Source organism: Erpetoichthys calabaricus, chromosome 7 (assembly GCF_900747795.2).
Source record: "Erpetoichthys calabaricus chromosome 7, fErpCal1.3, whole genome shotgun sequence".
In the NCBI taxonomy this organism is placed as follows: Eukaryota; Metazoa; Chordata; class Cladistia; order Polypteriformes; family Polypteridae; genus Erpetoichthys; species Erpetoichthys calabaricus.
In genome coordinates this window covers 26,936,549-26,963,867 of record NC_041400.2, presented here as the reverse complement: position 1 = coordinate 26,963,867, position 27,319 = coordinate 26,936,549, and the positions used below count along the sequence as shown (strand labels likewise).

Sequence of the window (27,319 nt, the reverse complement as noted above, 5' to 3'; positions counted from 1 at the left end):
TACTCTTGATATCTGCCTTAAAGTTTCATTCTTACTGACCATCAACTAACTGTGGTCTTTGGTTTATCATCTTGCCTTCTAAATCAATGAAGGACTGAACCTTTTTTGCTTAACCTTAAATTAGATCTCTAGTACCTCTGAAGGCCATGTAACATTTAATGACTTTTCCGGGAATTTTCAGTTATCGTCTTCATTTACTTAATCTTAGAGAGTCAGAGGCAGTTGGTGGCACTCGGCAGTATGCTCTCATTAGGCCAGTCGTGTAATCTGACACCCCCAACGATTCACTCCAAGTATTTGACAACTCAGGTTTGATTTTGTCTTTAGTTGTAGGGTTGGGCTCTGTGTGCATGGCAGCCGTCAGCCAATGAGTACAATGAATATAATACAGTGATAAGGAATAAGGAACATGGGAGTTCTGGACTTCAGAGATAGAGGAGAAGCTCATCCATCTGATGTCTAATGTTTACATACCTCAACAGAATGGAATAAAGAAAAAGGGGATAAGATTGTGGGTGAACTTGCTGTACCTGTTAACCCTTTGTACAGCATCAGCTCCATCAGGCAGCACACTACTGGTGGTCATAAAAAAGCGAGAGCACAACTATGTTGGAAAATTGCCACACATTCACATAATTTGACATGTCCATTGACTTTAAATTCATGTGGTCAGCAAGTCTGACATACCCTCTGGAAAGAAGTCGAATAATGTGACATTGGCTTTTTAAAGCACTCACATGTGTATTCATTCCATCACTGAACCTGCTTATCAGTGGTGCAGGGAATCAACCCCAGACTGGATGAAATTACATCAATTGAAAAAGAAGGTATTTTTCATAATTATGTCTTTATATTTTGTAAAATAAGAAATTCCTAAGGTTCTAACAACACCTATTTGAGAGGTCAGTTTTTCTTAAAACCCTTACTATAACCTATCGGAGCTTAAGCCGATTTCACATTGTAAGACTTTTTTAGTCAGAGGGGACACCAAACTTGCAACAGTTGCAATTGTTGAACTCGATGCCCAAGTATATCAGATTACACAACAGGGTAACAGGGCCGCAGGGTATGCCAAACTAAACAACTGTGTAACAACTATCCAGCACAATTTCTCATTTACGAAGTTCTGCCTGACGGAACTGATGCCCATGTGAAGGCTTTACAGGTACGGCAAGTTCAGCCACAATCTCTGCCTTTTCTTTATTTCCAAGTTCTGTCATGGTATTTAAAATATGCAACATTAGATGGACGAGTCTCTCTACTCTAGGTGCAAAACACTCATGTTCTTTATTCCTCAAAGTTGCATTATATATTTATTATACTTCTGGGAAGACACTCATTGGCTGTCAGCTTCCACACACACACACACACACACACACACACACACACACACACACACACACACACAAGCCTGTCCCTACGGCTTAAGATAAAATCAAAACCTGTTTGGATCAGGTTGGACTGAGTCATTGGGCATACCAGTCTACATGACTGGTGGTAACAGGGGCAATAAATGAAGTCTGCAATCAAAAATCTCTGGAAAAATCGTATAATGTAACATGGTAGTGAGATTAGAAGTGAACAGATCTTTATTTTAAGAGTGTTTGACATTAGAATCAAAATCACTTCTAATAAATTAACTGCTGAAGCAAATGTATGAGACTTTAGTGGGAAGGGTGTGTGTGTGAAAAAACAAAAAGTAAATACAAATGTGCCTTTAAGTGCAAACTGCATTTAAAATAACTTCAAATTCTCTCTATAAAAATGGCTAATAATGTCATGAGGCATTACGTTTCTTGTCATATTTTTTATTTCTTTTATGTTTTGTAGAATGCCCAGTATTTTCTCCACCATCTTGCTGATTGTAGTTTTTATTTTCCTGTCCTCCCTGGCCACATAGCATTGAACTTAAAATCATTAGAGATTTAAACAAGTGAGTTAGCAATGTATTCCATAATTAATGACTCCTGCCATTTCGATTATCCATGTGTTTATCTATATTATGGAAATTTGCCTACATTATTTTTTTGTGATTCACTTCATTTAAATTACGCATCCACTGTAATTGTAATTTGTTTCTTAATTTCTTCTAAAGCAATCTGAGTTACATATCTTTTATGAAAACCTGCTATAGGAATAAATGTTACTCTTGTTGTTATTACTTCAAAGGAATTCAATTAAGAAACATGCAGTGCACCACACTTAATATGGCGCTGTAACATATGAACACCTTTACCTGTTCCAGCGTAGCAGCAAAGCCTTGCCTGTCAGCAACATATGGCAGACCGTGAACCAGCCCTACTTTCTCAGTCATCTGATTGGCCATGTCTGTCAGCGTGTCAGGTTTCACTGTAAAATGTAAATGCAAACACACGTGTATATAAAGATGCCAATGCAGAAGCAGCTGCTTTACTTTACTGATGAGGCACTGCTTCAGGCCTCAGCCACACTAGCAGTGTGACCACAGCAATGTGCTTATCTGCAAGAACGTACAATATGAGTCACCAATAAAACGACAAGGTTCAAAAAAGTCAAATGCAATTAAGGTGCACTACATAATCCTGAGAGGCATGAAACAGAACAAATAATACAGGAACATTTAAAAATTATTAGGACACAGCCTAGAGAAAAGAGCACAGGGGATTTTGAGTAGCTGGAACAATTGTGAGGATCAGCTGTATTCAGTATACAGCATTGGGCACCGTGACACCCAAAGGTCACAAGGTTCAAATTCCTTAGCTTGGAGCAAGGCACATATTAAGAATGAAACATGAAACAGAGGATAATGGCATGGTGGCACATGGCTTAGTGGGGATGCCACACGGCTCCACAGTCCTGGCATTGACACTACCTGTGTGAAGTTGCTCTTACTGAGTCTGCATGGGGTTTCTTGACTACTGTATATAGCTTTCTCGCACATCTTAAAATCGGGCAGTTTAAGATAACTGAAATTTGCTTTTGTGTGTGTGTGCCCAATGACAGACTGGTGCCCCATACAGAGTTTAAAGAGAAATCTAATATGACACAGTAAACTGCTTATTTTTATTAAAGGAATAAAAATAAGCATCTTGTATACATAGAAAACATTTTACCTCTGATTCCACTGTCACATATCCAGACAAGATCATACTTGGCTACTTCATATCCTGGCATCAGGTTATTAATTTTAGGATTGATGCCAACCTTCTTCCCACCTGTTAAAAAAGGACACATTACAATATTTAAATATAGAAAAGGAAAGCCGGTATATCAATAGAAAGGTGTCTCAATGCTTCTCTGATCTGCTGAAATACAATCAAAGGAGATTTGATTTTTCATTTATTCACTTGAGTATTTCACAGTTAAATCCAAAATACAGCTTTTGATGTCCTTGCTCACTTCTATAGTCTCTGAAGAGGGTTAGAAAGCCACGGTCTCTGCCACTGACTAGCAGAAGCCTGCTGTAGGAAGGGAAGGTGGTGGTCTGTAAGGCAATCCCAGATATTCACCGTTTAGCGTCTCCATCACTTTAGTCTCCATTTGTTCTTTGTCGGATTAGCAACTGCTGCTGCTGCTGTTTTTTTTTTTTGTTTGTTTTTTTTTTAAACAGAGTGGTGTCAAAATTTACAGACTTGAGATAAACTTAAAGTGATGGTAACTACTGATGGATTTGTAAAAATAAATAAACAAACTAAAACCAACTTTATCTGTATGAATTATACATTTAACTGCCATTAGATGCAACATAAAACTGCTGGACTTTATTTGAAGAAGAACTTCAAAACTCCTGTTAAAGCAGTGATGTATATGAAGGTACGCCACACATGCAAACAGTCTGACCTTCCTATGGTGTGCCTTGAAGCACACAGAAAGTAAAACAAATTCCTTGATAAACCCTCTTCAAGTTTTATTACTAGCAGTGGTCACACTGGGTAGAGTTCTCAGTGATCAAGAGCACTATAAAATGAAGCTAAACAGTGCAGTACAAATGCATTTTAAAAATATACATATGCATGTGTTTGTATAAATTCCCAGTATGTAAATGTATGTACAGTTCTGTGCAAACATCTTAAGCTACTCAAAAATATTTTTAAAAATAGTTATCTGGGCCAGAAGGGCTTATTTGCTTGTGAAAACAGTAGATAACATTAGAATAAATATAAAAAAACACCAATACAATAAAAAGCAACACAAGTGTCACATCTTTGTAAACCATGCCAGTGTGTTATGTGGCCTCCTTTACACTGCAATATTTAAAAAGTTCATGTTGGGAAACTACAGTGCAATCTTTTCAAGTAAATGTGTGAATGTGTAAATTCTTCCAAGCTTCTGCAGAATTTGCCAAAACTATTCTTTTGAGTTTGGCTGCTTATTGTTTAAAAAATTATTGTTACTTTTTGTTGTACCGTTGCTTATTTGCATTTATTCTAATATTATATAGTGCTTTCACAAGCAAATAAGCCCCAGAAGCCCCGACAAAGCTTTAAAAATAAACACATACACCGCACTTCTGGACAGCCACACATATGTGCACACATGCTTATAATGCACGTCAAATGTGAAAAAAGTGAAAATAACTTTTGAATGAAACTTTCCCAGCCATGCCTTTCTTCCTAAGACATCCTTTTAAAGTCCACTTTTACTGGATAATCAGGACATTCAAACCCTGACATGTCACTTTTTTTTCTTCATTGATTCGTTTACATACATACAGGTAGGTCTCATTTTCTTTGGCTCCTCAGTGATTGGACATTTCCTTTCATTTCTGCATATTCTGTTACCGGAAAGCTGGCATTAAACAAGTTATAATACTTTCAAAGTGTTTTTACTGTCAAATTAAACATGGGAAACGGGCTATATAAATAAATTGTATTATTATTATTGCATGTACAGAGTTTGTACAGCTACCTTACCTTGAAGCTTCTGTTGTCCTTATCTGAAATAACTACCTTACCTCTAAGATAGTAACAGAACGAGAGATTAATGATGTGCTTAACATTAAAATCAAGTTTAAAATGTATAGAAGGATTATATATATCTTATATATAAACGTCTATGCATGGAAGTGTGTGTGTCTGTCTAGCCCGGAAGTGAGAGGTGGAGTCGGGGTAAGGGCTCCACCTCTGAGGAAACAGAAAACTCGCTTAGCCGCTAATAACACTAGCAGGGCCAGCAGGTCAGCAAAATGAAACCTCAGAAGAAAGACAACGTCGCTTAGCTGCTAACATCGATATCCCTATTACTTTTCCTCCGCCGCTAATGCACAAGTGATGTGAGCACGTCGGCAAAATGAATCCTCCTAGGAGAGAGATGCCCAGAGTAGTTCTTTTCAATTACCTGATATCTCTAAATTTCAATTTTTTTTCTGATGATTTCAATAGTTTCTAGGACCCCGGGCTTTTTACAGCACAGGCTTACACAGTTAATATATATATATAGTATATAGTGGAGATTCAGCCCAGACACAGACAAGCAGACAGTGATAAGTCAAACACATACGGCTTTTATTTACACTCCCTAACAAAGTCCCACACAGCACACAGTGCCCCTGCACCAAACACCCTCCAAGTCTGGGCCTTCCAATGGTCCTTCCTTTCTTTCACTGCCTCCGTTCCTCCTTCACGAGCTTTGTCCTCTTCCTTCTGACTCCAGCTAATGATTGGAGGGAGGCGGCCTCTTTTATACCCACCTGGACATGCACCAGGTGCCCAACTGACGAACTTCCTGCGGCACTTCCTGGTGTGGCGGAAGTGCAGCATGAGCACCCGGCAGCACTCAGTGTGTCCCTGGTAATCCTTTTGGCACCACACCCGAAAGTGCCGACATCCAGGGCTCCTCAATCCTCTGGGCGCCCCCGGGCGGAGGCCATGGGCTCCTACAGGGTTGAGCTTCCATGCTCAGTTCCCATGGCCCCCATACAAACCAGGGCAGCTGCCGTCTCGTGGTCCGGGGGAGGCATAGTCCCTCTCCCGGTCCTTCCAGGAGTCCGAGCTGGGCACAGCCCCCGCCGACCGCCACAATATATATAAATATTGATCAAAAAAATTAAAGGAGCACTTTTTAATAAGAGTATAGCATCAAATCAATGAAACTTCTGGAATATTGATCTGGCCAGTTAAGTAACAGAGGGGGTTGTTAATCATTTTCAGCTGCTTTGGTGTTAATGAAATTAACAACACGTGCACTAGAGGGGCAACAATGAGATGACCCCCAAAACAGCAGTGGTTTAACAGGTGGAGGCCACTGACACTTTTCCCTCCTCATCTTTTCTGACTGTTTTTTCACTAGTTTTGCAGTTGGCTACGGTCAGTGTCACTGGTAGCATGAGGCGAGAGGTGGCACAGGTAGTCCAACTTCTCCATGGTGGCACATCAATATGTGCCATTGCCAGAAGGTTTGCTGTGTCTCCCAGCACAGTTTCAAGGGCATGGAGGAGATTCCAGGAGACAGGCAGTAACTCTAGGAGAGCTGGACAGGGCCGTAGAAGGTCCTTAACCCATCAGCAGGACTGACTGGTATCTGCTCCTTTGGGCAAGGAGGAACAGGATGAGCACTGCCAGAGCCCTACAAACTGATGTCCAGCAGGCCACTGGTGTGAATGTCTCTGACCAAACAATCAGAAACAGACTTCATGAGGGTGGCCTGAGGGCCAGACGTCCTCTAGTGGGCCCTATGCTCACTGCCCGGCACCGTGGAGCTCGATTGGCATTTGCCATAGAATACCAGAATTGGCAGGTCCACCACTGGTGCCCTGTGCTTTTCACAGATAAGAGCAGGTACACCCTGAGGAAATGTGTCAGACGTGAAAGGGTCTGGAGGAGCCGTGGAGAACGTTATGCTGCCTGTAACATTGTTCAGCATGACCGGTTTGGTGGTGGGTCAGTGATGGTCTGGGGAGGCATATCCATAGAGGGACACACAGACCTCCACAGGCTAGACAACGGCACCTTGACTGCAATTAGGTATCAGGATGAAATCCTTGGACCCATTGTCAGACCCTATGCTGGTGCAGTGGGTCCTGGATACCTCCTGGTGCATGACAATGCCTGGCCTCATGTGGTGAGAGTATGCAGGCAGTTCCTGGAGGATGAAGGAACTGATACCATTGACAGGCCCCCATGCTCACTCGCCTGACCTAAATCCAATAGAACACCTCTTGGACATTATGTTTCGGTCAATCTGATGCCGCCAGGATGCCCCTCAGACTGTCCAGGAGCTCAGTAATGCCCTGGTCCAGATCTGGGAGGAGATCCCCCAGGACACCATCCGTCGTCTCATTCGGACATTGTCAGGCATGCATACAAGTACGTAGGGGCCATACAAACTACTGAGTACGATTTGGAGTTGCTGCAATGAAATTTCGGCAAAATGAAATAACCTACCACATTATTTTTTCACTTTGATTTTCAGGGGAATTCAGCCCTTTGTAGGTTGATAATTTTCAATTCCATCAAATGATGCGGCATCCTTTCATTCCTAACACATTACCCAGTCTATATCTGATGTTTTTTTTTTTTTTTTTTTAAAGTGTTCCTTTATATATATATATATATATATATATATATACTGCTCAAAAAAATTATATATATATATATATATATATAAATAAATATATATAGATTAAATATATAAATATAAATAAATATATATATGTACCCCTCCCCCCACCACACACAAATACAGATATAGGAGGGTCGCCTATCCAACTCTGATGCTCTCTGATGGCTCTGCAGTTAGGGTTAGGGTAAGGGACCGTGCCTTACGGCTAACCTCTGGGACACAGACCCAATTCATCAGAAACTAATTTTAATTTTGGTAATTCGATTATTTTGAAATACTAGAAAATAAAACATTTTTTTTATTTATCTCTCATTTAGACCATGTGGATAAAAGATGTCCAAATGCCTCAATCCAATCTTTTTCTTTTCTTAGTCTCATTGTCTTATTCCAAAAAGAAGTGTGTTCCAAACCATATATTTGTGGAATATGGTTTGATTAGTAAAATGTTCATACAATGCTGTTTCTCTACTCTGGTTTTTAATTAATCTAAGGTGTTGAATAAACAGTGCTTTCAACGAATTTTTCGTTTCTCCAATGTATATGAGGCCACAAGTTCTACATTGAATTGCATATATGCAATTCACAGATGTCAATTGAAAGTTTTGTAGAATGGGTAATTCCATATTTGAGTTACAGTTAACAATTATTTTTTTATGAGCAAAAGGTATAACCTAGGCACACCTATTTATTTTTTTGATAGTGCATATCTTTGAGATTTAAATTTTTTCTATAAGCTGTAACCAGCTGATAAGACTGGTGCAATTTTGAAAAGTTAGTATGCAAGTTGGCTAAGTAAGATGCAGGTTAACCAATACTGTGAAGCACGTAAGTCTGCGGTGCAGGAAGAATGACAAAGCCTGGACGGAGAAAGAAAGAGCGAGCTCGATAAGTGGAAAAAGTCAGCAAAATGTTTTGTGGGCTTGAAGCAGGCCGCCTCAGCCCATCGCAGCCTGTGTTACTCGTTCCTCAGCTTGAGTGTATGAGCCTCACCCATAGACAATAAACACTGGCCTATCCACCTGATCTCAAGAGAGAACATTGTGTGCCAGGAGGTGCCCGGGGACTTATCTTGGAAGTAATTTTGCTAAACATACTGGTGACATTTATTCTCCTTTCGGCAATGTTACTTTCTGCCACGCTGTAGAAATGTTACAGTTAACTAATGTAGCAGAGACACGTTTCATTTTATGTAGTTAGAAGGAAAGCAACAAGTTAACAGATGTGTTTTTAATCAGCAGCTTGTATGTGAGAAAAAGAAATTCAAAAACAAGAATCACTACAGAAGTTTGAACGAGTGGGTCCTGCAGGGATGGTGCCTTGCCTTGAGCCCAGAGCTGCCAAGATAGAGCAGGCCTGACCCGAAACACCCTTATTTGGTTTAAACAGGTTTGATGGAATTATTTTATGTATTACATAACCATTCCTAAATGGTTTGTGCAAACACAAAAATAAACACCATAAACAAGCTAACAAACACAGGTTCCTAAATATCAGTAACTCAGCATTTTAGGCTCTGCATTTTCCATGACCCCAATTGTTCTGATTATCAGCCCGGACAGGATGTGAAAAACCAAAAGCACCTTGTTTAGAAGTTGTGGACAGCTTAATATTTAAAATACATAAGCCTCCTTTTCTTGTTCCTTGTTGCCCATGTGAGCGGCGCTTAATAAAACATGGTTTTGTTAATATAAGTTGACAGGAGGGTTTAGTTCATATGTCAGCTTCAACAAGATGTGCCTCTGCATGGAAGGAGTGAAAGAAAAGAAAATAGTAACATCCAGCATGCTTCAAGTTCACCAGCCTGCAAAGGACATGTTGGTTACTTTTAAATTTATATATAAAATGAAAAAAGGCCAGTAAATGTCATACTGACCAGGCAAAAGAGTTAACAAGCTAAATGATTGTAAACCACTTTGACCATAGTCATGTAGGTTGAGAAAAATAACACATTAACTGATTTATAATATGTCAACAGCAGAAAAGACACAAAAATAAAAATTTACATTCTCATTAGCCTTGCACAGCACCACATGTGCAGCCAGAACTTTTCTGAAGTGCTATGGCTGTGTTAAATGACATTCATCCACCAACAAGGGGAAAGATCTAGGTGTTCAAAGAATTCATTTAAACTTATGCTTATGCTTGTCATGCTTTCTCTGCACATCTGCAGTTTTGGTTTTCCTTTTCTCTGCTCTTAACTATCTCAGCTTTTAAGTTAACAGGACTTTATATATTGGAATGATTCCATTTATGTTTACTTTCAGATGAACTTTTGCTTTTCTGTTGTAAATATCAGTACTGTAAGTGTTCTGAGCCTGTACTCGTTGAAGAGTGCTATACAGAAATAAATTAAACTAAAAAAATATTAAATGTGATTAAAGTGACTAATTTAGTGCAAAGGGAATTTACAGAGTTACCATTTATATTGGTAGACATTTTGGAAGCAATGCAAGGTTTGCTTTTGATTTTCTAGTTTAATCACAATGATTTTCTAGTTTAATCAACATTAAAAAAAAACAATTACATTAGTTTTGTATAACGCCGAGTATACAGACTTGGTGCATCTGCAAAGGTTTTCAGATCTGACAGGCGGAATTAAACCGTTTACATACATGAATACAACAATTAGGTTGCACACACAGTAAAACTAAGCAATTTTAATTTGATTAACATAAACCAATCATCCATCCATCCATTATCCAACCCGCTATATCCTAACTACAGGGTCATGGGTCTGCTGGAGCCAATCCCAGCCAACACAGGGCACAAGGCAGGAAACATACCCCGGGCAGGGCGCGCACTCTCACACACACACACCAAGTAATATAATAATAATAATTCATTACATTTATATAGCGCTTTTCTCAGTACTCAAAGCGCTATCCACACAGGGAGGAACCGGGAAGCAAACCTACAATCTTCCACAGTCTCCTTACTGCAAAGCAGCAGCACTAACACTGCGCCACCTGTGAGGACACACACTAGGGACAATTTAGAATCACCAATGCAACTAACCTGCATGTCTTTGGACTGTGGGAGGAAACCGGAGTACCCGGAGGAAACCCACGCAGACAATAAACCAATCATTAAAGTATAAATCTAATCAGATTATAATTGAGATTTGTCCAGTTAACAAAGCAGAAGAAGAAAACAAAACTCCAGATGGCAGTATTTTTCAAAATAATTTGACTTGATGTTATTCTGAAAAAAATTAAGTGGATAGGATTGGTGAGCTTTGTTGGACTAAATGGCATGTTCTTATCAATATTTTTCTTATGTTCTAATATTAACCTACAGGGAACCCCCAGTTATTTTTAACTTTCACAGTTCTTGAGGCCAAAAGCCTCTAGCTGCTGACCCACTGCTTGGCATTGTATTAAGTCTAACAACATTTATTTCTTTTACCCTTGGTTTCCAAAGACTCGACTGCCACTGGACAAGAGTGGCAGCTTGGCAATCCCAAACAGAATAACAACAAGACAACGAGAATAGGAGGCTCAGTAACATTTCATGATTGTCATGCTATTATTTTTGTGCAAATGACTAACAATGAGAGTTGCAATAAGTGCAGCTGATCGCAGTACACCTAATTGAAGTAATTCAATGGATGGGGTGTCTCTTATACAAGGCCGCAGTTTACTCCTCAGCTTTTGGACTCTGTAGCTAAAAGCGATTGTTTTATCAATAAAGAAGCTTGACATCATAATGTATGTTCGAGTGTGAATGAATGGATACCTTCAGATAAGCAACTGTGGTCTAGTGAGAAGAATGATGTCAAAATCAGCTCTAAAATTAACTGGAAACCAATGTAAAGACTGAAGAACAGGAGTTATATGGCTGCACTTTCTATTTCTTATTGTGGTTCTTGCAACAATTATCTAAATTTTTAAAAGAAAACACAGGAAATTAACTAATCATGTATTATATCATTCCAAAAACTACATGAAATGGCACTGCTGCTAACTAATCATATTCCTCTTGTCATTATTTTATGTATCAAATTGAGGTAAAAGGTCAGCCATTACATCACAAACCTGTGACGGTGAGTAACAAGGGTATCTCTAAATTGTCTCACTGAGAAGTTCACATTTCCCTTACATTATGTTTTTTACAACATTTGTCCTTCCAGATTGCATTATCAACTATTTCAAATTAAGACTAGGCTTTGTTAAGAAAGTAAGCTATCAGTTGCACTGCTGCTTTTATTTCTTCACAACAAATGTATCATTTTTGCCCAAATTCAAGCTGCTGTTAATTGTCAAGCTTACACAGGCAGCCTCTGTTAAAATATGGTGCTCTATTACACTTAAAAGGACTATAAACCAGACTAAAACAGTCAAAAATAAATTTAAATGGGAATAAAAAAGGCCCGACTCCTAAAGAAACTGATGAATTTATTTGAAATTCAGGAACTTTGGAGGTTACTGTCTCCTTGCTTTAGCTAAAATGTTTTGATTTATGTAATGTTTGTTTTAGTTATTATCCAGCAATCTACACAGAGCTAGCAATAAAACAGGGTGGGAGAACAGTGACAAAACATAGCAAATAAAGTAAGTGAGTACATGAGAACACTGAAACCTTCATTTCTAACCATCATTAAACATCCAACAAATGAAATAAAATGTAAAAACTTTGAAAATCACACATATAAACTAGTATGTAAGTGCACAGAAAGTCAAGAGGGTTCTTTTTTTACCTATAAATAATCTGGCATCTACATTTGGGTATTTGCCCAGCAGCTTTTTACAGACATCAATGGCAGGGTCATCGTGGTCTTGAACACAAAGGAGCACCTCAAACTGAAAGAGAGAGAAAAGGGAATACAGCAAGAGCTCATGAATACTAAACTAAATGTACCACATTTCAGAGAATGCCTGTAAACATTCTTCTGTGGAAATTCAAATAAACTAGTACAATAACAGAGATTATATCAGAAATACAGTATGCTCAACAAGGAGACTACAAGTCTGAATTCATAATACAACTGGCTCACATAACAAGTCTGATAGAACAACAATTTATTATGCGAATGAAATTTTATAATAATAATAATATTTTGCTTTATATATATGGCCTTCCACTAAAATAAATAATAAAATACAGTAAAACCATGACCTGCTGAAGATTTAAAGGAAATTCTTCCAATATATATTGCACAGTACTGAAGACAAAAAAAAGAACAGCCATAAATATTTATTATATACTGGTTAACATTAAATGTCACTGGGTATGTGACAACTAGAAATCCTGGGTGTGTTCTGCACACACACTCGGTACCATTTGAATAACAAAACAACTTGAAGGAAGGAATGAATATGGTATTTTTTTATATTACTTACTCCGTGTTGTTTGTAGTGATGGGTGAGAAAATTTTTTTAACATCAGGTTAGTATGAAGGATGGAGATAATAAAAGTTTCTAATACAACAGGTGTCTACAAGGCAACCGCAAACAATATTACAACATCAAATATAAAATTGACACTACTCATGTCACATAATTCACTCGTGTTGTTGTATGTTCACAACCTGCAAAATGCATGCATTTATTTACAAAAATATTACCAAATAAATACTCCAGAAAAATCACAGCAGCACATGCAGAGGAAACATGTTTAAACCGATAAATGATCTTAAATTCACCGAAGACCACCAGGTCACTAGGTCAAACCCCATCCATTTTTGGCATCCTTCACTTCTTAGGACATTTATGATAAAATTACTTTTGTCAATCGGACTGACTGCTTGTCCCCAATGATGTTTTCTTGCCATTTATAAATGTGAATCTTGAATTTGCTACTAGATGAAAATGACCACAGAACAAAGATAGTTAACTGCACGATCTTCTAGTTAGATTTTTTCGTTATAAACTGCTGACTTGACATCAGACTGTGATAACAATGTTTCCTTTTTTTTTTTTAAACAAGGCTTATTGATATGAATAATGATCACATCTAACTAACTGTTATAACACATTGCTCTTATTTTTCAACAGAGCCTCCACAAGCAGAGCTCTCCCTAGAGCGTACACATATAACTGGAGGAAATATGCAGAAAAGTGCAAAATGTTGCTGGGCAGCATTAATTTAAACAAACATTGAGGGCATTGTGGGAAGACAAGGGAAGTAAGAGTGGGTGGAACAAAAGAGGAAGTCAGCAGCAGCAGTTACTCTGATGTATTAGAGATACTGTATTAGGTGAAGCATAGAAAATGTACTTCACCCAAAGCTAAATCCTTTTACCAGAAATGCTTTAATAGATTGCGTTAGTTTGGGTTGAGAATCCTGTAACTCAAAACCTAAGTATTTGTGTTGTCAGAGAACTTTTACATTTAATTAATAATATGGCGATTCTATACGGGCATAACGTGAGTGAGTCTGTAATGGACTGACACCTCCTTTCAAGGGTTGTTTCGGTTCTTGTGTGCAGTGCTTCTAAGATGCTTCTACTGCCCCACTGTGACCTGGAACTAGATTAACCATATAATAAAAATGAAAGGCTGGTTGTAATTATTACTAGTTAAAACCTAAAAAAAGCTTGAGATCTGTCATCAAAAACCATAGCTGGTTACCAACGATGAATGATTTTACTGAATGCCATAGTGCTTTTTAAACAGAAGACGTATGACATCAGAAAAACCATTCTATAAAAAGTTCTACACACAGTGTGCAATTGTTGTTTCCCTCCGCTGGGAACTACAAATCAGGAAGCAGTTACAAAGCAACCCGCAGCATTATCCTGGCACTGCTGCCTAGCTATCATAGGGACAGAAGGTCGCTGCTTATAGAAATGTCTGCTTATGACACGAGAAGTGGGCAGACTGTGGTTACAAGAAACAGGCAATTTCTTCTTTCCTCTATTCTAAAAATAGCACTTACAACAAAGCATGCTAACAGTTGAAACAAAATGCCAGCTTCTCTGATTTTGCTTTCCTGTCAATGACTGGAGTTAATGAAAGCTTCTGAGCTGGTAGCAAATCAGTCAGTTCACTTGGCCTGCATGCTGCTCTTAATGTTTTCTATGGTCTCATTCATAAAAGTAGGATAAAATCCAAACTGCCACAACAAGCTAAAGGAAAAGGGGCATCAGATCACGACAGCTAGCCTCCTCTGTGATTTACTAGAATGTTTTCTAGATTTAGTGTGGATAACATTAAACTTTTTCCATAATGGGCTGAAAGCATGACCCCAGTACACTGGAGGAGGTCCAAGTTGCATGTTGTTGAATATTAAAAGAGCAAGAGTGTTAATATTAACAGATACAATTACCTGGTTTTACAAGACTGGAGGTGAAGGGTTGCTGATAGTGACTTATGAATTAACATTTATATTTTAGCTGACGTTTTTTATTTAAGGTGACTCGCCAATAATAGTGACTTATATGCTTTTCAGCTGAAATAAAAAAATGGCAAAGGGACTTGTTCTGAATGAGTCACTTAGGCCGACCAGTAAAAAACATTGCAATCATTGACAGATGAAGTGAGTAACATTGATTATCTCATTACAGGGCCACCTGTCAAAGGCTGTGATATATTAGGCAGCAAGTGAACATTCAATTCTTGAAGACAATGTGTTGGAAGCAGGAACAATGGGCAAGCATAAGGATGTGAGCGACTTTGACTAAGACCAAAATGTGATGGCTACAGACTGGTCACGGCATCTCCAAAACTACATGTCTTCTGGGGTGTTTCCAGCATTGCAGTAGTTAGTACCTACCAAAAGTGGCCCAAGGAAAGACAAGTGATGAACAAGCAACAGGGTTTTGGGTGCCCCAGGCTCATTGATACGAGCACGATGCAAAGGACAGCACATGTGGTCCGAACCTACATAAGAGCTATTGTAGCAAAATTGTTGAAAAATTTAATGCTGGCTATGACAGAAAGGTGTCAGGGCACACAGTGCAATGCAACTTGCAGTGAAGGGGGCTGCATAGCTGCAGGCTTGTCAGAGTGGCCATGCTGACCTTTGTCCATTGCCAAAAGCGACTAAAATGGACAAGTGAGCATCTGAACTGGAACCATGGAGCAAGAGAAGGTGGTCTGGTCGGGTGAATCACATTTTCTTTTAGATCATATGGATGGTTGAATGCGTGTGTATCATTTACTTGGTGAAAGATGGTAGCAGAATGCACTTTGGGAAGAAGGCAAGCTGGCAGAGGCAGTGTGATGCTCTGGGCAATGTTCTGCTGGGAAACTGTAGGTCCTGGCATTCATGTGTATGTTACTTTAATACATACCTAATGATTCTGGAAGACCACATACACCTTTTTATGGCAGCAGTATTCCCTTATGAAAGTGGGGATAGATAATGTGATCTGCCACACTGCAAAAATTGTTTAGGAATGGATTGAGGAACATGGCAAAGAGTTGAAGGTGTTGACTTGGCCTCCAAATTCTCCAGATCTCAGTCCAATCAAGCATCTGTGAGATGTGCTGGAAAAACAAGTGCAATTCATGGAGGCCCCACTTTGCCATGTACAGGGCTGAAAGGATCTGCTGTTAACATCTCAGTGGTAGATGCCACTGGACACCTTCAGAGGTTTTGTGGAGTCCATGCCTTCATGGATCAGAACTGTTTTGCTGGCACGAGTGGGACCTACATAATATTAGACAGGTGTTTTTAATGTTGTGACTGATCTGTGCATTTTTGATGGAATCTTTTTACAGAGAATAAAATACCAAAGGAGCAACAGTTATCCATATGTTTCCAGTCCAGCTTGGCTAGGAATCAGTGCCTATCCTGGCAGTATTAGTCATAGGCAGGAAACACTACTGGTCAGGTAACCACTATATCACAGGCACATTCGCTCACACCAGACCTGACTAACTTATTATTGTAACATTGATGTCTTCGAATTTGGGAAGAAGCCAGAGTACCAGAAATAAATCCATGCAGATGCTGGGAAAACACAGAAAACTCTGTACAGGAAGAACCCAAGACAGAACTTAAACCTCTGTCTCTGGAACTGTGAAATAGAAGTGTAAGCCATGTAGTGAAGATAACTGTTTCCATGTCTCCACAGTGTAAACAATAGCAGATTAAGTGTCAAGTGAGGGCTTAGCACCAAGTAAATGCTGAGAGTTGAACTAACATCTGTGTACTTCAAATTCCACAACCTTAATTATAAGTTCACACTCACAGTATCATTTCACCAAGGTTCATTTGGTCTAATTTTAAAGGCTTCTGTGATATTTAATGCACAATTGTAAAGCAGTGAGTCAAAGATACAATCTGTCTTCTTTTCTCCATTAAGAACAGCTTATCTATCCAAAATTAATAAGCAGTAACAGAAGGCGGCACAGAATTTGGGGACAAGGCTCTTGAATGAGGCATTCTGGAACTGTCAGCATCAGATACAAGCACTTGTTTATGAGACTCCACACACCCAATCACTCATCATGGATCTAATCTAGTCTCAAAATATCCTGCTTTTTGAGGCACATCCGTACATGTCAGAGCTCAGATGACCAAAATTATACTACGCCTTCTCTGCTGACCCAGTTTTTAAATTATTAATAAACTTCCCTTAAAAAGAGAAGTGTGTAAACCTGCAGTTCCTTACAATCCTATAAAAGTGGACCCAATCACTGAACACGTCTACAAGTGTAGTGGCGCAAGCTGACACCAATTTCAACAATATTCCCAAAATTCAAACACCTCCTTGTGGGCCCATGGACCCTTGCAATTCTATGGACATGTCCCATTATCTAGTGACAGCTCAGAGCAGATGTGCATATGGACTTCATGAGTATTTATAGCTGCGAGCATTATGCTAGAATCATGATTTAATGAGGTTCTTATCATGGGGGTTTGCTTTTAATTTCTCTTAAATTGTGTGTCTTTTTCTGCTCCTAAATTGCTGTTTGGGTTTTATTTCTGTTAACTGTTTTGCAATTGATAATTCTGTGATTTTTTCCCTTTGTTAGTTTGAACTATTTGCTCTTTTTACTTTTGTTAATATGGTGTTTGAAGTTTGAGGGTCAAGACCACTGATTAGTAAACTGGCCTCTGGTACTATAATCAGGTTTTCAGTTCAGCCTTTGGACTGTATAGGCTTCAGGTAGCCCCTGTATCTTTGCAGTGGCATTACTTAGCTTTGGCTCTGCTTGCTGTTCCTTTTCATGTTACTTCTTCTGTTAATTTTGTAATGTCTGATCTTTACATTTAGAATTTCTTAGAATATAGTATTTTTGGCTTTGTATTGCTTGGACTCTGCTTTGAAATTGGTCTTATATATATATATTTATATATACTGTATATTTTATTTCCATTGATATTTTGTACTTCTTTGCCTATGAATACATTATTTAGGGATCTTTTATTTCTTTTGGATTTTTAATTTTAGCTTTCTTCATTCTGGAGTTTCCATTAATTCAATTTAACTCAAAAAATATAATTAACGATTTGACTTTTTTTTTCATGTGGGCAAGGTTTTTCATGGTTTCCTTCCTGTATGAATATAACACATAACAATCAGTGCATGTGCACCTGAGTATATGTCTCTATATAAACTCAGCTTGATCACATGATATAGTGGCTAAGGCTTTGGACTTTAAGCCCTGAGGTTGCAGCTTCAAATTCTACTACGGACACAGTGCAACCATGAGCAAGTCACTTGACCTGCTGGTGTTTCCATTCAAGAATGAAATGTAACCAATTGTTACCTCAAATGTTGTAAGTCGTCTTGGATAAAGGTGTCAGCTTAATGTGTGAATGTAAAAACTATTGGTGTGGTCTCGGCCTTGCTGCATTTTTAGTGGTCCTAACCCATTTATCTTCGACTTTCTATACTCAAGACAGCATATTTTATTTTTGTTGGGCAAGTACTTTAAAAACAAGTAGAGACACAAGTAGGTTAGAGACAACCACGCTGAAAGCAATGTCAAATGTCAGCCTGAAACAAGGAAGGAATAATGGTCCCATCAGCTGCAAGAGAGTTTTGGAATAGTCAATGATGGGATAAGGAAAGCATACAGCCATACTGAGTGAGGGAAAAGAACGTGGTGGGTCAAAGCATGAATATAACACACAACAAATGTCTACAAACAAATATATATGTTCCAAGCTTCATGTCAGGACTGTGAAAGATTATACTGTAATGGATACAAGGTTTAGCCCAAGCAAGTAAGAAAATAAGAACTCAGAAAGAACTATAGTGTAGAAACTGAGCTGAGGAAAAATCAATACTTCAAATTCCTTTGGGGGAAAAAAAGAAAGTAATTAGGGCCTCAGGACTCCTAAACAATCAGGAGAACTAAGGAATTTGACAACAACTGCGCCTGCAGCCATACAACATGCACTTCAGAAGAGGTCATCCACCTGAAGCTAAGCATGTTTGGGCCAGCCAGTACTTGGATGGGAGACCATCTAGGAAAAGCTTGGACTGCTGCTGGAAGAGGTGTTGGTGAAGCCAGCAATGGGGGTACTTACCCTGTGGTCTGTGTGTGGATCCTAGTGCCTCTGTGCAGTGATGGGGACACTGTGCTATAAAAATGGTGCCGTCCTTCACCTTAGACATAAAACAGAGATCCTGACTCTCTGTGGTCATAAAAGGTCCCTGGACATCCTTCACATAAAGAGTAGTGTATACCCCGAAGTCCAGACTAAATTGCACCCCTTGGCTTAGTTATTCTGGCCCTGTCTCTAATTGTCTCTCTCTGTCTCACCACTTCACTACCTAGCAGCTAATGTGTGGGGAGTGTACTGGCGCAAAAAATGGCTGCTGTCGCATCACCCAGGTGGATACTACCCATTAGTGGTAGTTGAAGTGGGTCCCCCCTCACTATGAAAAGCGCTTTGAGTAGTGAGAAAAGTGCTATATAAATGAAAAGAATTATTAATTTTTAGTATTAAAATAAATGCAGTCAAATGACAGAATAATACTCAGGGCACCAGGGGTGAAGTTATCACAATCAATAATTCACTGAAGATTTAAACAGCCATGTGATAAAGTGCCACCTTCTAGTTAGCAACAAAGTCACAAAGTGTACATCAGGCCAGATATTTACAGAGGAGATGAAGATAAAACTTGACCGAAGTGGTAGCAAAATGAACATATAGAGTAAGAAAGCACATCACTATTTGTGGGACATTGCAGAGTGTTCATCAGGATTCAACATCAAGGTTTGATTATTCATTGAGCCACTGGTAGTGTGTCACTCGATATTATAAAAGACACAAGTAAACCCGCGATTCTCTAGAGAATCGTAAATCCTAGAATGGCAATCAGTCTCTGTTCCGTCCGATATTTGGATGGATGACATATCATGGAGGGTGGGTGCGTCTGGGGAAATGTCATTTAATTAAAGAAGCATATCTGTACTAAGGCGGTTTTGTTTTGTGGAGACATGATTCCGTTGCCTTTGCTGACACCGACTGCTGGCAGAGTGGAGCACAGCAAGTTTAGTTTACAGGTTGTGGTGTTCGTGTGCCAGCCACTTAGTCTGGGAAGCCGCTGGGTTTGAGTCTGTGACCGTTATGTGATCTATATTACTGGCACAGTGGATTAGAGCAAGTGTAGTGTACAGGTTGTGTTGTGTGGGCGCCACCTACTGACTCTGGGAAGCCACTGCGTTTGACTCTGGGGCTATGGCTGTGTCGTCGTATATGTGGTGGTGTGGGCGGTCGCGTCCGGGCGGCTGTAGAACCTGGCGTGCACGCTTTACCTCAGGTTTAGTTCACAGGTCGTGGGCGCCACCTACTGACTCTGGGAAGCCACTGCGTTTGACTCTGGGGCTATGGCTGTGTCGTCATATATGCGGTGGTGTGGGCGGTCGCGTCCGGGCGGCTGTAGAACCTGGCGTGCACGCTTTACCTCAGGTTTAGTTCACAGGTCGTAGGCATGGTAAAGTTTCCATTTAATTCAATAACCCTATTTGAACTAAAGCGAAGCCGCTGCGTTTGAACTAAAGCGAAGCCGCTGCGTTTGACTCTGGGGCGCTGCGTCGCAGTGCGCATGCGCTTTGGTGCATCCGCCGTGCATAAATTAACTGTGGTTTAGTAATATAGATGTGGTAAATTACTGAAGCAGGAGGATAACTTTAGAAGTAAACAGAAATATTCAGTCTGTAAATGTGCAAGAAAATGTCCCCTGACTAAGAGGCCAGAACTTCATTGTTTACCAAGGCAGTGACTCAAAGCCCACTAGCAACACAACTCTGAACTTCAGGAGATAAAAAATGATAGTCTTAGTCAGGCTGAGTGACACCAAGTAAGTTAAATCTAGTACAGCCTGCATTTCACTAGCTGTGAAGAACATAAAGAAACACACTTCTGGCACAATAAAACTATTTATTTCTTGATGGAACAGCAAGGAAGGAAAGAAGAAAGAAATAATGTAGCTTCAGCAAGGACCACAAACTTAATTTTATTACGATAAACTCATCTCATACTATGTAGTGTATGGAAATACTATGTAAATGCTTGAGCTGTGAAGAATACAAATCTATAGCAAATGGACACGCATTTGGGGTAAGATCTCATTGTTGAGTCATCTTGACGTATCTGTTATTAACACAAGTCTGCAGTCCAGTTTAATCAAATGTGAGAAATAAACAGAGCTGTTTTTAAAAATGAATATACAAGCAGAAGAGTGTGAGATAAACAGGTACACTCCTAAATGATTCTAAGAAGTCTAATTACTTCCCTAACCAACTCTCTTCTTCTTTGCCCTTTTTAACTATCAAGACCAAATTATGGTTGCCAACTGCATGCCAAAGTCAAGCAAAGAAGGTAACAAAGAAGACCTAGTATGCTGTGTTCCCCTCTTTCTTCAATACTTTCAAGGATGGCAACAATGACTGCTGGAACTTCATCAATGTCTACAAGGTAATAATCATTTACCTAATGGACTAAGACCTCCTACAAATATTTATTCATCAATACATAGTGTGAAGATGGATGAGGAAAGGCAAAAAAACACATAACCAGTGCCATCCAAATGTACTACCAACACTGGCTGCAAGTGGAAAAGCAATGCACTTCAAACAATATAACATACATCTGCCTTGCAAAGCACAATATCTGCAGCAAAAAGAAAAAGGCTACGCATTTTATGAGGACATAAATATGGTGTTTGATCAGACAAATGTGCATTCCTCTTTAATGTTCTGTGGTAAAAATGGACATAGTAGTGGAGAAATGTCTTGTAAAATACAGTAATGATCTGCAAAATAAATGAAAAAGCAACACTCAAAAAATCCCTTCAATTGCAAACATTACTTAGATTTTGAATTAATGATTTATCATTAATTCTGCTCAGCTCATGTCATGTCACACTGCATATAACCAGCACTACAATTGTAGCTGCACTAAATATTTACTGACCTGACAACAAGTAACCAAAGCAAGCATGGGACCAGAGTTTAACTTCAGGTCTCAAGCAATGTGAAGCTTAATTAACAAAAAAACTTAACTTGATGTTCAAAGAATTGTACATATGAGATGTGCCAATTGGCTTTAAAAAAAGTCAACATAAATGAATGAATATATTTTTGAAAATATATAGTGGGAAAGTTAACAGAACAACATGGTAGGTTACAAAACATTTACAAGTATAGTGGACTAGTACCAGTAATTAAAATACATTGTATGTATTCTGTTCAAAGTAATAACTACAGTGAATAAGACACCAATCAAAAAATGAGAAATCAATACTAGATCCTACATATTTGTTTCATATCCATCTCAAAATGTAACTTTGATTCAGAATAAAAAAAACTAAAAATGAGGTCAAACATACCACAAAAAATATACATTTAAAGGACGAAGGGGCTTTGCCCCCTGCTTGCTTCGCTCACCCTGTGTCCTCTCCAGGGTTTGTTCCTGCCTTGTGTCCTATGCTGGCTGGAATAGACTCCAACACCCCCCACAACCCTGTTCAGGATCAAGCAGGTTAGACTAACTGACTGAGGTTGTATGAAGCTTTGCCAAGTTGGAAGATGTGTCAGTTCAGGCTGCGTAACATCCTAAGAAGTGTGGCATAAGGTCCAGGCATAAGGGGTAGGGTATCTGCACTAGAAAAACCATCCAAGGAAAAATTAATGTTTAGAATAAAAAAGGAGGGAACTGGATAAAAACCAAGAAAGAGGAAATGTAAAATGATAAATATCGTAAACGGGGGCTTGACGTGAGTAAGGAATAAATAAGTTGGCAAGTAAAAACAAACAATTGCATTACTGAAGTTAAACATTATAACTGATGGAATGACTTCACAAGTGTGTCCTGCACATTACTCCAAGAAGTGAAAACAAGAACAGAGGATGAAGACATGGCAGGGAGTGAAAGTCTTTGAATAATATGGACAAAGAACAGCAATGTAAATGGTGTGAAGACCATGGGGAGTCAGTTGAACAAAAAGGGGCTGGAGGATGTGATAGTGGAAAAGCTGATAAGAGTAAATGAACAAAACCCTGAGAAGTTTAGAAAAGCTGTTTGACATGCAATGTATAATCCCCTCACCTTAACTTACTCCATCACTGAATTATTAATAATTTAGTTCATTGTTTTTAACTTGCCTACTTTCAGAAGATTTGCAGACCTGAATACCTGTTCACTTTAACTATTTAACAATTGAAGAAAAATGAGTGAACTATGAATGAGAGTCAGCCACTCTTGGCCATACTGGCCTCCTTGAGTCCGGTCTCAAAACTGCTCACTTAAAACGATTACCAGAATACAAGAACACTTGGGAGGCTCCTCATTTGAGATGATCCATTCAGAATTGTTTAGCAGTCCACTGTAAAAACTGATAGAGAGTATCAGTTACACCTGCATATGTGGCACCGTATGTACGCTGTCCATTACTGTGTCCTTCAGGCACCTCTGTCTGGCTGGATCAACTGAAACCTGGAGGCACCACACTGCAAGATTCATTTCAGCTGAATCACTTGATTTTACACAGCGACTTGCTATCTAGCCAGTTATCACTGTACTAAACCGAAACACCCTGAGGTTTTCATTTTGACTTTCATATTTAGCTACCTTTGGGATTTATTAGAGAGAAAAAAAGAGTCATATCTGTTGAATACTCATCTTAATGTGTTTTGTGTTTCAGAAATATCTGAAAATTGTTTTCATCCAAAAAAAGGTTTTCACGAAGGTTTTTGATATTAGATCGGATAATTTTTTTAATTACTTTATCATTTCAAGGTACCTTAGGAAAAAGCACAACATAGGCCATGTAAGTATTAGAACATATATTCACAATGAACTCTTTAACTGTATGTGTATTTGTACACATAGTATATATACATGGTGTTTCTGTGGGCAGAGATGCTGTCTCACAAATCCCATGCCAGGTTCATGCTGGAGCTATGTCTACATGTTCTTCCTGTGTCTGTGTACTCCACGCTTTTTCCCACATCCCTAAAGACATTAAGGTTGGGTTAAGTGACAATTACAAACTCACCCAGTATGAGTGATTCATCAATGGGAACTGTAATGGGACTGGTGCCAATTACTGTCAGTATTGCCTCTGACCCTTTGCAACTGATAACTGGATTAAGCAGGTCTGAGGAAGTGACTTTAAATTGTAAATAAAAACAGGATTTTATGCCACCTGCCAAAACTTACAGCATCACTTGTGGTTGCAGAATGGCTTGAAAATCCAGAAACTGAATTCAATTAACTAAAAAATAATACCCTTTGGTAGGACTCAGAAGGAATGCTACACAAGTGCTGCCATCACTTTCCACCAATAAGAAGGGCAACAGACAGACTGCAGGATTCGCTGGTGTAGCATGCCGCCATGGTGGAAATCCCCTGCAGCGACTCTGGACAACTGACTTAAAAACTGTCACTTTATTGACTCATGATGGTATGAGACGAATGACCCAAGCGGCTGATGAAACATAAAAGATAGTTCAAATGGGTTAAAGGATTTAAAACAACTTAACTGTTTTCAAAATCATCTCATCCACCCACTAACATAAGTAGCAATATGAAAGAAAATTCCTTACAATATTGCATAAAAAAAATAAAAATGGCATTCAAAAAATGACAGATTCACAAAAGCAAGCAGAAATGTGCTGCCACTTAAAGTGGCAAATAAAAAAAAGCCGAATGGTTGTTTATTTCCCCCTTATCAAGCTGATCAAACCTCAAATCAGTTACACTTCCTAACTGAGCCTGCTGGACAGGAACACATAGGGTTGCCACACTCTCGTGTTCTCCTGTCATTGTTATTTGTTCAAGCAAGTGCCTATAGAAAACTTGAAAGGTCTAACGAGATTTGTCTATCCGTTGGCCATTCCACAGAAAATACAATTATCAGCCATCCATTTACACAAAACCTCCACCACTCCAACCCAATGGAAAGCTTTGTGGAGTCCTTTGTGACAATGCTCACTGTGAAAAATACCACATACTGTAAATGACTCTACATATGGAAAAGGTACTATGAATACTGTATTAATTAAAAACAGACAACTGCTACAGAAACTGGATACAACCAATTACAAGATTACCCAACCCTGAAATGTTCTCATATAAGGACTACCAGCTAATTTGACAGTGCTCACAATATAAAGCATGCTGATTGCTTTGTAAAATATTTTTTAGCATGGAAGATATTATACAATAATAATAATAATAATAATTCATTACATTTATATAGCACAAGAAAGGTAACAATCTGACAGTGTAAAATGCTGTCAGTTACTATTTCATAAGCATGCAGTCTATGAGAGACACACAATAAGCAATACTAAATAGTTTAGCTTTGTGGTGGTGCACATAATGAATCTCCATCCATCCATAATCACACACACTTAATTCAGTTTAGGGTCATGGGGACTTGGCAGGACCCAGCTGATGTATGGCAGGAATCAACACTGTACAGGGCACATTCATACACCCACACTTTTGATAATTTACAATGATTATTAATTACCTCGACTAAGACCAAATTAGCTGGAGAAAAACTTGCACGTGCATAGAAAGAGTCAGTGTGCCAAGGACTCTACAGCTGTATGGTAATCACCATACAAAAAAAGGATTGGATGTTCACAATTTTCTAAACAATATAACAGTAATATGTTTGTGCGAGCCTGCAAGTAACAAGTAGATTGGTAAAATGATTTCAACATGGAAGGTTCTCAAAGAAAGGTGATATATAGGGCTTAAAATGTAGACATTCTATAAAGTTCTTTATAAAAGAACTTACTATAAAAGGGCACCATCACAGAACATCTAGTAATCAATCTGTACCTACAACAATTAGCAGTTAGGAGTTTTTTCCTGCTTTGAATAAATGGTAAGCATTTTTTTTTTCCAAAAGCAAAGTTCAATTCTCTTCCAAAGTAAACGTCTTTAATAATATGCCCAAGGAAAAAACATATTCCTTCGAGAACAACACAGAAAAATGGAAACAATGCTGTTATGTTAAGTTTATTACCAACAGAAAAAGTCTAAGAGTCAGCTTTGGAGTCTAAGAGCAGCATAAATTATTATGATTATCAACCCTGTATAATACATGCCTCAAAATGCACTGTACTTTGAGTAGGCTGAGGCAAAGTAAATGAATTGCTGACAACAGGAAACCCTTTTCAGGCAGCACCTCCATTTGAACTTTCATGACATCTGAGAGGAGGTAGACTCTAAAAGCACAGGATAACTAATAAAAAGCAATTACATTTCAACTGCTCAACTTCAACTTAATTTACTTTAAAACATTTGATTAGTAAATCCTTTTCCCCCTAACCAAACTGCAGAATAAAATACAAAGGACAATCTGAGGACATTTCTTTTAATACATGTCCTTTAATAACTGGGTTGTTCACAGAAACCCAGTTTAAAAAATGCCATGTATGCTTTTCTTCTAGTTAGAAAAACAGTGATATTGATCTCTGAGAAATTGGGTTAATATGTGTAGATCTTTCTGTGAGTACAGTAACCTGGTTTTATGTGGCCATGTAATCCAATAACCGGGTTGTAGTTAAGGATTTTATAGTCCACGCTTTTTTCTGTTGAGCTGTGTTAGCCTGTGCAGGTTTGCTTCACACATGTATCCAGCAGCCAAGGGAAGAAAACAGTAGAATGCTCGAGTGAACACATTATTCCTTCTCTTGGTTTAAATAATCTGTCTCAATATTTTAGAAATCAACAAATTTATGTTGATGAGCTAAAATTACATTGCTAAGCTCAGAGCACAATTAGCAGTAGACACAGGTTCCATGCTTGTTTTTAGATTTACTGCGGCAATTGATAATGTTTCAATCTTTTTCTGCGCAGTTTAAGAACATCGGAGAGTTTTTCAAAGGGAGCATTTCATAAATGGAATCTAAACAACCTGGTTTCTGCCTTAACCGGATAACTCACCTTACCCCAGTTACGTGTATGCATGGAAACGCACTCATCGACTTCATGAGGGTGTGTGGCAGGAACTCCCTGAATATGTACGGATTTCTGGTTTCTTCCAACAGTGCTCCGCATTTCACTTAAACTGACTCAAAGTGTTACTCTGAAGTAGAAGAATGTTAGAGAGTGGAGGCATTAAGGAGCAGTAGTTACAAACAGTTACAGTGGACGGGGCTCAAATTCCAGCCTAGTCAATGTATGACGTTTCCAGGCTGCCTCATGTCTTGTGGACCCTTCACTGGGTACACTCACAGATACTGAGATTATACCGATTTGTGCCCTGCAAAGGGGTTGGTCCATGCCCTAGGTCTGAGATAACCTCCAAACTCAAATGAGCCTAACCTTGTATTAACAGAGTTGGCAGACAGACATATGGACACATAGGAAATATCTAATATTTTATCAAGGAACCGCAATGGAATCAACT

General features: G+C 38.8%; 1 protein-coding gene across 1 annotated transcript in view; it reads right to left on the bottom strand.

Moving 5' to 3' along the window:
• The window catches only part of ugcg (UDP-glucose ceramide glucosyltransferase), a 107,525-nt gene that overhangs the window by 14,329 nt on the left and 65,877 nt on the right, over positions 1–27,319 (bottom strand). The window contains exons 3-5 of the mRNA XM_028804908.2: positions 12,236–12,338; positions 3,093–3,194; positions 2,237–2,349 (exon numbers count right to left, since the gene is read on the bottom strand). Of these exons, the coding sequence (XP_028660741.1) occupies positions 2,237–2,349; positions 3,093–3,194; positions 12,236–12,338 (318 nt within the window). The remainder of the gene's footprint in view (positions 1–2,236; positions 2,350–3,092; positions 3,195–12,235; positions 12,339–27,319) is intronic.